The sequence below is a fragment of the Lactuca serriola genome, chromosome 9 (assembly GCF_051521515.1).
Source record: "Lactuca serriola cultivar US96UC23 chromosome 9, Lser_US96UC23_V15, whole genome shotgun sequence".
Lineage (NCBI taxonomy): Eukaryota > Viridiplantae > Streptophyta > Magnoliopsida > Asterales > Asteraceae > Lactuca > Lactuca serriola.
Genome location: NC_136416.1, coordinates 176,662,713 through 176,676,019, shown reverse-complemented (window position 1 = coordinate 176,676,019; position 13,307 = coordinate 176,662,713). Strand labels below are relative to the sequence as shown.

At 36.0% G+C, this 13,307-nt stretch overlaps 1 protein-coding gene across 1 annotated transcript; it reads right to left on the bottom strand.

The window, feature by feature from the left end:
- Positions 1-2,708: 2,708 nt before the first annotated feature.
- On the bottom strand, positions 2,709-8,323 carry LOC145072148 (TPR repeat-containing thioredoxin TTL1-like). The gene is made up of 7 exons (XM_079018534.1): positions 7,120-8,323; positions 6,223-6,418; positions 5,940-6,127; positions 4,270-4,603; positions 3,919-4,123; positions 3,722-3,828; positions 2,709-3,224 (listed from the first exon to the last, which is right to left on the bottom strand). Exons 1-7 carry the CDS (start codon positions 7,983-7,985, stop codon positions 3,072-3,074), a joined length of 2,049 nt encoding a protein of 682 aa, XP_078874660.1. The 5' UTR covers positions 7,986-8,323; the 3' UTR covers positions 2,709-3,071.
- Between the last annotated feature and the right edge of the window lie 4,984 nt (positions 8,324-13,307).

Below are 13,307 nucleotides of genomic sequence, written 5' to 3'. Positions count from 1 at the left end.
ACTCGCTGAGTTCTCTTGCTACTCATAGTCGTGATAACATGAGCCAACTCGTTGAGTCCCTTCACAGACTCGTCGAGTTCTACCTTGTACAGAATCGAGACAAATCGACTCAACTCGTCGAGTCCCTCTCTGGACTCGCCGAGTTCCTCAATCTTTTTGGGCCATCTTAATAGATTAAGCCCCAACTCTTCAGATCTAAGCTTCATACTCCTCATACACCTTGAACATGTCCTTTTAAGGGTAAAGTTTCCAACTTCACCCATTAATACCTTTCCTTAATGGGTTTAGCTCAAACCCTAACTCCTCAGGACCTAGATCTTGGTCTACAAGCTATCCATACTCCAAACTAAAGCCTACAAACAGAGATCCAGACCGTAAACACTACATGGACACGTAAAGCTTCCACCTTTCACTCCATGCATGACCTTTTGGAGCTTAAAAGGCCAAAATGACATCCTATGGCTTGCATGGGGCTTCAATGGCCATAAAGTTTGCACCTTTATGCCATGAAAGACCTCTATCATCCCAAATCTGAAGGTATACTCACTTGGGACGTCCATATCCCAAAGACCAAGCTTCTTGGACCAAAAACCCAATAAAGTGAAAATAAGGAGATCTAAAGAACTACTAAGTAAGTTAGAGACTTGATTACTAGAAAATGATGAGGATGAAAGGAAGTCTTTGAATCTACAATCTTTTCCTTGAATCCTTTAGCTTCTTCTTCTTCCACAAGCTTCAAAACACACAAAGTTCACTCAAAAATGCATTAGGGTTTCTGAAACTAGGGTTTGGGACTTGGAGGCTGGAAATGGGGCCAACAAGTGGGGATTAGGATGCTTAAATAAGGTGCAAAACCCCGAAATTAGGGTTTCATCCTGACAGCTCTACTCGTCGAGTCGAGGCTCTCAACTCGTCGAGTAGGTGACTTAAAATCCCGCGTACATTCTGGTTTCTACTCGACGAGTTTGGGGCTCCCAACTCGTCGAGTAGCTCCACAAAAGTGAATAAATTATAATTAAATGCGTACCAGGAAACAGACATTACATACAATGTGACCATCTATGGCTCATGTCGTGAGCCACTACAGGACAAAACAGTCGAGTCTCATAATCCTCACAACATGACAGGCATATCCTCACGTCGTGAGATCAGTCTGAATGCCATTTTGATCCAAAAACTTCTTAATCCATTAAGCTACTAACCCATTTTTTCTAGGAGGCTTCCTAACACTCCTAAGATCATAAAAATCGATGTTTTAAGGTCTTGTATGTCCAATACAAGACTTGCGCTCAAAATATGTTATTCATGAAGAAAAAGAGATAAATTCTCAAGCATGAACTCAAACATCCTCCAAAAAACCAGATCCATAACATGCAAGCACCAAGGGACCCTAAGGACCCATAAAGTTGCCAACTTAATGGAGTCCCAACACTCTAACTCTTAAAATCGTGGATAAATATGAACAAAACCTTAGATGTAACAATAAGGGAACATAAATCTCGGATCGTGGTTACTTACAATGGTCCAGATGTGTAGCTAGACGTTGCAAATGGAACTTCCAAGCTAAAACTCTGCTTTATTGGTGATCTCTTATTCTTCAAACCACCAAAACTCCACCAAAAGTTCAAGAATCACAATGAGAGGTTAGGGTTAGGGTTTTACTGAGCTTAGGAACGAATGAGGCTGTTTCGGAACCCTAAAATGAAGTTTATGGGGTTAAAATACGAAGGAAACCCTAAAAGAGCATGAGCTTAGGCTGTCGCACATCTCACGTCGTGAGTTTAGAATAATTTAGCATCTTCATTTAATCACTCCTCACATCGTGACCCTTCTATGGTCACGTCGCGAGCCTTGGTTTTACCCAAAAACTATGCCCTTGACTCCTTAAAGCCTTAAATTGATCCGATCTGGAAATTGGGTGTTACAATATAAACCAAGATCCATTAAACTATAAGCATAAAGTTGTAATCTTCAAGACTTATAGAGGTCCATAATGGATCAAGAAAGATGATGGATTTTGGGTCAAAGCTAAGAACAACAACTCTTGAATCTTCACAACAAGGCTTCCCAAGACACTAAAATCACCAAAGAAGGAAAAAAGGAGTAAGAAGAGGCTAGGGTTTCGGGGAGAGGGTTTTATGAAGGAAGAGGTCGGAGGAAATGAGAAAACCCTAAACAAACATTTGTTAAATAGGGCCCAAGGCCCAAGACCTAGTGTTTTAGAATGTGGTAGCCACCGCGCCGCAGACATCAAACAAATGCAATCTTCATTTAATTAGCGTGGTTGTGCCGTGGACACCAAGAAACTGCACCACGACATAAGGTTTTTCCCAAAACCTCATTCTATAAATCTCAAAGTCTTTAGCTGATCGAACCAGGAATGGATCTTACAATGTCCATATACACGTACATAAACATTAACATATATATATATATATATATATATATATATATATATATATATATATATATATATATATATATATATATATATACCAGATTCAATGATAAAGTCGGATGACCTTGAACAGTTTATCTCAAACTTGTATTTTTTTCATGGCATATATCATCAATTTGTTCATGTCTTACTAAGGACATCTTTAGTAGAAGTCGTCTCTCTACCCTCAACTCGAAGTTCAATTGTCTGCATTTTACGTCTTCCTTTATCCTATTCTATAGGATTTGTATATTGTTGTTTAGAATACAACTAAGACGAAGAAGTTATTTCCATTGATGAAATCAAAAACTCTAAAATATCACCGCATACAAATAATCCCCACAACCGCATATCCCCCCCTCCCCAAGTTGCAGTTTTTTGTTGTTTTTATCACCATCTTCACATACATATACATCTACACATCCCACTTATAATACCCCATAAATGAATGAAACTCAACAACATAACGATGTTGTTTAACAAATGAATACACATTTTTACTACAAAACTCCAACTAACCTACCCATTTCCACTTTCCTCTTCACATCGGCTCTAAACTTTGGCGCTTTAATGGTTAAATTATCATGCCTTTTATGCAAAATAGAATATGAAAATCTTTTTGATTGATAAGATCTTATGAACTGTAGTGCTTGACCGACGATTCCACTGCTTCTTTACTCGGGCATACCATTTCTTTTGCACGATTACCCTTTTTGTAAATCTTGATTGTTGGTACAATACTTACATTTTCAGCTTTTGCAATTAGTGGAGTTTCTTCCACATCAACCTTTTAATATGAATTAGTGTTAGATTAGTAAACATTCAAATTCAAAGATAGCGTTTCTACACAAATATAAATAGTCATTGTTCATTAGGCATCCCTTCTAGACACAGAAGGGTAAAAAGGCCATTTACACTCATCTAGCCAGTTCATTCAGTCTAAAAGTAGAACAGTCTTTATTCATAAAAGACTTCCTACACATCACTTATCCATTAAACACATTGTCCATATTGTATATAATGTGAAAAGAAAAAGAATAGACCCATTAAGTCTCAACCTTTTACAAATTTACTTTTATTTTTTCCTTCCATTTCACCAAATGTGTCTTCATTTTCTCAAACATGGCCTCACTCTTGTAATTTAGCTTTAGATGGTGAAAAAGTTTTAAACTTTTTGATTCTTTAGGATACCCTTTACTCTTGTTTATGTTTTAAAAGATAGGGTTTTAATGAAACAACTAAAATCCAAAGAAAACAAAAAAAAAAAAAAAATTTAGTGTTTACCTTGAGAAATATTATGGATGGATATCGGGAACATAACGTGTCTACAAATGTTGAAATCTGCTTGCATCGTATATCGGATGATGATTTAAAAAGAACAATAGAAGTTCCTGTGGTTTATAAATTTCAAGATTTAATATAAAATTTGAATTGATGAATCAAAATATAACTAACAGCATAAAAGATTTACTATAACTAACCGGTTGAAGCAACTGCAGATTTAAACTGTTCAAGACTTGTAATTAACTCAACTTCACCCCCAAATTTCATGTTATATACTTCTTCACCACGTGATTTTTTCAAAGCAATTTGAGCATGGAATAAAGATTCTGCTACATCGTTGTTGTTAGGAAGCTCTCTTCTCAAAACTTCATAATCTCTCACAGATTCATCCCACTGATCAAGCTGTTGTATCAAAGAGGTTTCATGATCACAAATTGAAAACACAAAAAAAAATACCTATAATTGCAACGTACTTACCTCTATTAAATATCAACGCAAATTAACCAATGTTTCGTGTCATAAATCAAAAAAATTGTATTGTTGTATACCTTACTATATGTAGCAGCTCTACGAAGAAGTGCTTTGGTGTAATTTTGATGAATAAGAAGCGCTTGATTACAATCATCAAGAGATCTTTCCATCTGCCCCAGTTTAAACCAACAAGCTGCCCGATTGCAATAAAGAACCGGATTCAAAGGATCAAACCGAAGCCCTTCGCCATAAGCCGAACAAGCTTCTGTGAATCTTTCTGACTTGAAAAGATCATTCCCACGTGCCCGAGCTCTAGACACTGACCTAAAGTTTTGAAGCAGAAGGGCAATCTCGACATTTCGTGGGTCAATTTGTCCTGATTTTTCAATACTTGTAACCGCGTTCTCGAATCTTTAACAAGAAAAAAGAAACAAATGGTTACGACAATTTTACGACAATTCTAGACCTCCGGTATAGAAAAAGATTGTGTCCCTCCACCCAATTCCCAATTTTGCCCCTAGTGTGTGAATATTTGATTATAACCTATTCCAATTTTGCCCCTACTTTGTAAAAAATTTATTATACCCAAATTACCACATAGTAGTGGGGACAAGGTGGAGGTTAGAACAAATACTATAGGAGACCACCGCATTAGAAAAGATTTCGACCCTCGACCTGATTTCCAATTTTGCCCTTAGTGTGTGAATATTTGATTATACCCTATTCCCAATTTTGCCCCTACTTTGTAAAAAATTTATTATACCCAAATTACCACATAGTAGTGGGGACAAGGTGGGGGTTAGAACAAGCTACTTCTATAGGAGATCTCTAACACAAGAAAAGATTTCGACCCTCAACCCAATTCCCAATTTTGCCCCTAGTGTGTGAATATTTGATTATACCCGATTCCTAATTTTGCCCTTACTTTGCAAAAAATTTATTATACCCAAATTTTCACATAGTAGTGTATAATGTATTAATGTGGGGGTTAGAACCAGTGTTTTAAAAACCGGTTCGAACCGGCCGGTTGAACCGGTCGAACCGGGAACCGGAGGTGAGGACGGTTCAATTTGGACCGGTTTTATAATGATTTCCTGACCGGATTGAACCGGCCGGTTTTGGTAAAAAACCGGTTCAACCGGTTGAATTGAGCCCGAATGGACCGGGTTGAACCGGACATTCTTGGATTTTTGTGTTTGTTTTGGACTTCTTGTTTGATTTTGACTTTTATAATGATTGTTTTTATATGTTGGATTCTATTTACGTTTATAATACTAAAAAGATGACAAGTTTTGTAATTAATGTATGCAAGGTAATTAAAAACATATAAAAATATAGAACCGATTTAACCATCTGGTTGAACCGGAAAACGTCACCCGACCGGTTCAATTAAAAAATCGGTTTTTAAAACATTGGTTAGGACAAGCTACTTCCATAGGAGACCTTTGATATAAGAAAAGATTTTGACCCTTGACCCAATTCCCAATTTTGCCCCTAGTGTGTAAATATTTGATTTTACCCAATTTCCAATTTTGCCCCAACTTTGTAAACTTTTTATTATATACCCAAATTTCCACATGGTTGTGGGTTAAGGTGGAGGTTAGAACAAGCTACTTCTATATGAGACCTCTGACATAAGAAAAGATTTTGACCCTTGACCCAATTCCCAATTTTGCCCCTAGTGTGTAAATATTTGGTTATAGTTTTGTTTTTACAAATTTGCCCCTACTAAGAAACGCTTAGGTACCTTCCCATTGCCATGTCGATTTGAGCACGAACAAACAAAAGGTATGCTTCCGGATGCATCCCAAAGAAATTTATTTGGGGACACGAAAGACTACAAGATCCTTCAAATGTAGCCACATAAGACATGCTGACATCAGCATCATATAATCGATGCACCTTCAACAATGCTTCCGCTTTACATGCAAATAGCTGTCAATTCAATTTCAAACACATTCAGTTTCAACATCCAAACATAAATTTAAGATTAATAATTTTATTCAAAAGTATTTTTTTTTTTTAATTACCTGAAGACAAGAATCGGCTCCAGAATCAATTGCAGCATCACATTCATTTAAAACATTACCCCAATCGCAAACTTTTCTATAATTTGTGCACTTATTTAAGTGTTTTTCAACTGCTTGTAATTTCTTCAGCTCATTTGGATCTGCTTGAAACCCTGGAAAATAAAGATGTCTCCTTGCATTTTCCACTTGCCCTAAACTGTCATTATTGCTTATATAAATCAGAGTCTTTCTTTTTTATGTGTTGTTTAATTTTGAGTTAATATAAAAAGAACGACTTAATCAGTTGTTTTATTTTACTAATAACGAGTTAAAGATAGAAAGTTATTAATTAATGTAGAAAGAATGAGTTAAAATAAAAAGTCATTACTATAAAAAGAGGCTTTCCTAAAGCGCTAAACTTTTTAGAAATTAATCATTAATTCACTGCCGACTCATTTTCATGAATTCAAGATCAAGAATAACATAAGGTGACAATGGAAAAACATTAAATAACAACACCAATTATCAAGATTATGACATATATACATACATCAAAATCTAAAGCAACCCCACCAAAGAAAAAAGCAGCATCCTTTTACAGAATTAAACTTTAATCCAGATTTATGCAAAAAACCAATAATAGAAACTGATTGAACAACTGTAAAGACATTCACAGAACAAAGCGACGATGTGGATGTCATGAGAACTTTAATTTACTAACAATTTCAAGATTTTTGAGAATTTATGTTTTTTGTTTGTAATTAATGTGATTCAAATATTCAATCATGTTCTATATTAGGCGAATTTTGAGCTTAAACAAGAAAAGTACAATAGTATTAGTGAGCAATAATGGAGATGAGAGAACTTTCTTGATAATTTACGCATAATGAAAATGATTGATTGTTTTTAAATTCTCACCTAATAAGAAGAGATCCTAAACGACGATGAGCTCTCATGTATCCAGAATCGATTTTAAGGGCTTCTTCATATTCTTTCGCAGCCTCATTCAACCGATTCAGACCCATCAATGCGGCTCCACGGTTACAACGGTAGGCAGGTTTTTCCGGCGAGATCGCTATCGCGCGATCGTAGTAACTCAGGGCCTCTTTGATGTTTCCCCTTTTGTAGTGTTCGTTTCCTACCTTTCTCAGCTCTTCAGGGTCCATCGATAATCTCCTTGAAGTATTGGAATTTGAAATAATTGAAACAGGGGGTTCAATTCCGGCCGGTTTAGTGGTGGAGCCGCCTCGCAATATGCTGCCATGGCCGTAGTTGCTGGTTCCGAGACTTAATACGTCTGATTTGGAGCTCCGGGATGTCATCATACCCGTCTTTAATATCTTCCCCGTCGGGCAAATGTTGCCGGTTGGAAGTACATTCCCGGCAGGAGAAGTAGCGGAGCTTCCACCAGAGTTGATTGGTGGGTGGCCGCTAGTTCCTCCACAGGAATTTGACCGGGTGTGACCCGATTTTTTTGATGCAGATGAGCCACTTCCACCTGCTGAAGCTTTCGGAGAACTATTAACCGACAACTCGCCGGAGTGGTTTTTAATCCTACCACCTGAATCTGCCCTTCTAGAAGCTGATCGAAAGTGAATTCTATTTTCATTCCGACCTGATACTGACCCGGATGAACTCGAGCTACTGCTAGCCGCTGGTCCAGGTCTTAAGGGCGAAACAGGTGAACCCAAATTGAGTTCACGAAAGTCGGGTTTGTTGGTATTGCCGACGTCGAATGTAACTGATTTTGGGCTATCGGATATTCGCTTAACGGAATGCGCCATTTTTTAGCCTGATTCTCTTCCTCTCTTTAGAATTAAAAGCAGCAGAGCAGAGAGAGGAAGTATGTAAAAGTGGTGATGCTAGAAATGTGGGTGATAGCCATTAAAATACAACCACCGAGGATGGGATAGTGATACACCAGAGAGAGCCATGGAAGAAAGGGAGAGGATCTCGTGATTTAAAAGAATGTATGTGTGTGTGTGTGTGTGTGAGAGAGAGAGAGAGAGAGAGAGAGAGAGAGAGAGATTACAGGGAGGAATGAAAGGGAAGGGAGATGGAGAATGGAGATGAGATAACTCCGGCAGACACCAGCTCACGGCGAACCGGTTTTAGCTTTTAAAGAGAGTTTTAAATGCAAAAATATCCGATCAAAATATATTTTTTTATTAATTTTATTGTATATAATGTATCTCTATTCTTACTGAAATATAAAAAATAGCATCCTTCCCTTATTGATGTCTCATACTAGTCGACATCCATGTATGTTATAAAAAAGTTACAGTAAATTACACATTTGGTCCCTATGGTTTTCCCAAATTCACACATTTGGTCCTACTATTGGATTTTTACATAGTTGTTCATGTAGTTTCCAAAAGTTGCAATGGTGGTCCCTGGGGCTAACTCCGTCCAAGATGCTCCGTTAAATAGGTGTAAAATGACGAGATTTCCCCTTTTTTTTCTTAGTTATTTTTGACATTTATTGATAATTCAGGGACCATTTCTGTAAATTATTGGAAATATCAACACAAAGAGGCTTCAACCTCTCTACGACTCTATCTTTCTCACTCTTTCCTCCAACGTCTCTCTTGACTTCTAACACCTCTCTCTTCTCCTCTCTATGCTTTTCTATTGTAAGTTTCTCTTTTTTTTTTCCTCACACATAAACTTTTTCTTTCTCCATTCATAGGCCATAACGATTGTTGTTTATCGCCTTGGCAACCCCATGGAACCCGGTAATCTATATATATATATATATATATATATATATATATATATATATATATATATATATATATATATATATATCCCCTGCAGCTCCAACCAAGATGTCGTCATTCATCCTTCATTTGATGTTGATTTAATTTAGAAGGTATGGTTTTCATTCACATTTAAGGTTAGTTTTTTAGGGATTTTGAAATTGGAGGTGGTGATGATGATTGTTGTGGTAGTTTTACAACATTAGGTGGCTTGTGGTGATATGGTGGTGTTAGTATTAGTGATGATATTGATTGGTGTGGCAAGTAGGTGGTGGGTGTTAAGGGTTTTGTGGTGGTAACCGGTGATGGTAATGGTTAATTTGGTGGGGATCGGTAGTGATTAGTGATTGGTGATTGGTGAATGGTAGTGAGTGGTGATTGGTATGATTGGTGATGGTGATTGATGATTGGTGGTGATTGGCGATCATTTTATATATATATATATATATATATATATATATATATATATATATATATATATATATATATATATATATATATATATATATATATATATATATATATATATATATAACATAAAGTAAATGGCCTTGTCAATATGTAACTCAAGTGGTGTGGATGAATCCGGGTAGTTTCTTTTAGCTCCTCTATTCGACTTTGCTTCTAGTTCGAGTGTCCACCTTTGTCCGAGCAAGGTGTTGTTGGTCAAAGTGGTTCATGTTGTTGTTTGGTTTCTTATAATCCATTTTGTTAATTGCTATAAACTCGTGTACAGTAAATTATATCTGATGTTGCACCCTAAAGCTTAAAGTGCATGGCCCTTGATAGTTGACCCTGAAAGTACATTGCCAATTCGAGTGTGTTGGTGTTGTTGTGTTTTGGTGCTTCCTACCCTTCACAAACTTTGGGCGTTGGTTGATTAGTTGATCTTTAATATATTGTCAGTTGAGCTTCATATTATGTTTGTTTTGTTGTGCTATTATCCTCTGTTATTCTCATTTGATTGTAATCTTATAAACACTTGTATTTGCTATCTTTCTATTGATGTTATTTTAGTAAAATGTTGTTAAAAATCTATGCCAATTAGTTTACACCGTTCATTTTAATTGAGATGTAATGTAGAGGAAGTGACAGTTTGGAATGGAAGTGTAATTAGCTAGAGATTAGTGATGGTGGTGGGTGGTGACTAGAGATTAAAGTGAACACATTTTTGTCGCAAAAAAATGGGATATCGTTGGTGGCAGGGGTGGTCCTACAGTGGGGGCAATTGCCCCCACAACAAAAAAAAAATTCATTAAATTTTTAAAAAATATATATATTTTAACCCTTCAAAATTATATATTTTTACTCATCAAAAAAATTTGCCCCCCTTAAAAAGTTATAAATTTTTTTTGCCCCCTCTTCGGAAAATTCTTGGGTCCGCCCCTGGTTGGTGGTGACTGTTTTGGAAGAGTGGTGGGGGACCGGTAAGAAGGGGTGGGTGGGTTAGTAAAATAATAAATAAATATATATTTTTTAATTTATAAAACAATGTTACAATTTTGGTACCTGTATGGTGGGGGTGGGGTAAGGGAAAAATTATCATATTTAATAAAGCAACAGTCAAATGGCTAGTTTTAACGGCCTTAGAACCTCTTTTGCAAGAAACGCAAACCAATGAGACCAACTCTGCCAAAAATTCAATAGTAGGATCAAATATATGAAAAATTAGGCAAACTATAGGGACCAAATGTGTAATTTACTTAAAAAGTTATTTAAAATACAAACAAAACCACTCGATCAGTCCCTATGGTTTGTCAAAACTAGCTATTTGACAATAACTATCAAAACACTTGTGTGCTTGGTCTATGTGGTTTCATTTTTTGAATGATTGGTCCTTGTGGTTTCAATTTGTTTCATAACTTATCTGAAATTACTATTTATCCATGCTTGATTTTCCAGATAATTTTTATTTCCAATTATTATTTTTAAAATTAATTTTTATTAAAATAAATATGTAATTATACCCCTACCTCACCTATTACTCATGCTCAACCTAACCATAAAACAATCTCTAAATATGCCACCTTCAGTCATCATCATCGCTACCACCTTCACCTCTACCCTAGATCTTAGTTGTAACTTAAAGAACCAACCACCGCCACAAAAACCCGCAAGCTCAATGAAGGATTTTGAAGCCCGATTTTCATATTCATATTTGTGTCCCCATATTCTTATTCTAAAGCTCATTTTCATCCTTAGATTCAAATTTAAAATCTGAAACTGATTTTTCAAATTTGGACTCGATAAAGGAACACACTCATGGGACTCCAAGAGGGGCATTTCTAGGATTTCCCTGATCCCCCGATTCAGAGCATTTCGCCTCCCCCCTCCCCCCAAGCATAAAGGACAATGCTTATTTTTAAGCTTGTGGTGGGGTGTTTTCTTTTTCTTTTTCATTTTTTCATGCATTAATAGTTTAGGTTGCATTTAGATTAGGTTTGAATGCATTTTCCTTATTTTTATATAAACCTAAAAAGACTTTACTTTCTTATTTTCTATTCTTATTTCTTGCATAACATTTAGTTTAGGATATTCGTGTTTTGTGTAAGTTTTTTAAAAATAACATAATTTCTCATATGGACTTTCATTTGTCACATGCTCTTCTATACACATATAGATAGAGTATAAAGTAATATATGCAAATGAATCGACTTATTGCAATCATGACATGAAGCGAGGGACAATTGGGCTCTAAAGTTTTAGACACCGTCCCCCACGAACGTATTATTTTCTAAGCACACCAACTTGCCAAGGAATGGAATAATAACTAGAAGCTTGATATTTTGATATCCTTCATGTTTAGCTATTGCATTGTATGCCATCTTACTTCAAGATTTAGACACATTATCCCATTTGATCTCAATTTAGTTTTTTACTTAGCTTTTCTAGATTTAGTTAACTTTTGTATTTAGCTTTGCTAGATTTAGTTAACTTTTTATATAGATTGTATACCGATGTTCATTGTAATTTTATTTGATGAAATTTTGTAAAACTCATTGGTAAACCCAAAAAGTGAGTCCAAAAATAACAACTACCCCATTACTTTTATTATTTTGTCATTGTGTGTGTCTATGTAATTATTTGTTGTGTTGAAAAATTAAAAATCTAGATATCTTAATATTCAATGCCATATTGAAATTTTTTTTATTGTTATTATTTCAATATTTTTGGTAGAAATCTAATCAAAAATATATTCTATGTGAGTCTTGTAACATTCGGCTTTCAGGTATGAGTTTTATGCTTCCATGTTGTGAATTTTTGGTGGCCAGAACGTGGTGAAGAAGGATCACCACGACATGGAAACGTATTATGAGTCACGATCATTTTTAGTTGCCACGATGTGGTCATGTATTGGCAATGACGTGGTGACATATGGGGCTCAAACCCTAGATTTCGAGCCTTAGGACCTATTTAAATGATGTGATGGTTAGGATTTGTTAACCCTCAACCTCCTCGCTCCCTAAAGACTAGAAATCAACCCCAACCTCTTTGTGATCATCTTGGAGCTCAATTGTCGTGTTTGTATGGCCTTTAAAGAAAGAAGAATGTAACGCACAGATTCATCAAGAAAGCTCATCTCCATCCGTAGGTACATCTTTTGTATTTTTGTAAGTCCACAAGCTCTTACATTATTGATGCAATCTTCTAGATCTAGGTTTTTAGGCACATTTATTATTGTTTGTGTTGGTTTGAGTGGATGGGTCTAACAAAGTTGGCAACTTTATTGATCCTTGAGGTTCCAAGAAGGTTAAATGCTCCATATCTAATGTGTTATGTAGTCTTGAGCTTATGTATGGGGTTTTGACCCCATTCCTCTCATTTTGACATAAATTGAGTAAAAGACATGCATTAGATATGCATGTACTCAAAGAAAGGATTTTTATGATACATATGAGTGTAAGGAAGCTTTGTGGAAGGTATGAGTATGTGGCTTAATAGATTAAGGGCTTAATCTATTAAGTTGATTTTGTTCAGATACCACGACATTATGGCATACTTACCATGCCATGGTGGTGGAATTCGTTGCGACTATTTTTTTGTGGAGTAGCCACGATATGACCAATAGTTGGCCACGACGTAGTGACCTACTAAGTTGACTTTGACCGTGACCGTTGACTTTTGACCAGTTTGACTTTTAGTAACTTTGAGAGGTTTTGAATAGTAGCCAGAGGTTTGGTTTTGTGATTATTTAGGAGGTTCATGTGTCAGTTTCTATGGGATTTTCGAGTAGAGAATTACATATATTTGATCAGGTAAGATTTCTCACTATACTATGTAGGACACTAGGTGTCGTGATATGCTAGATTATCTATGTGCCTTTTGCATGAAAGACTATGGTGGGAT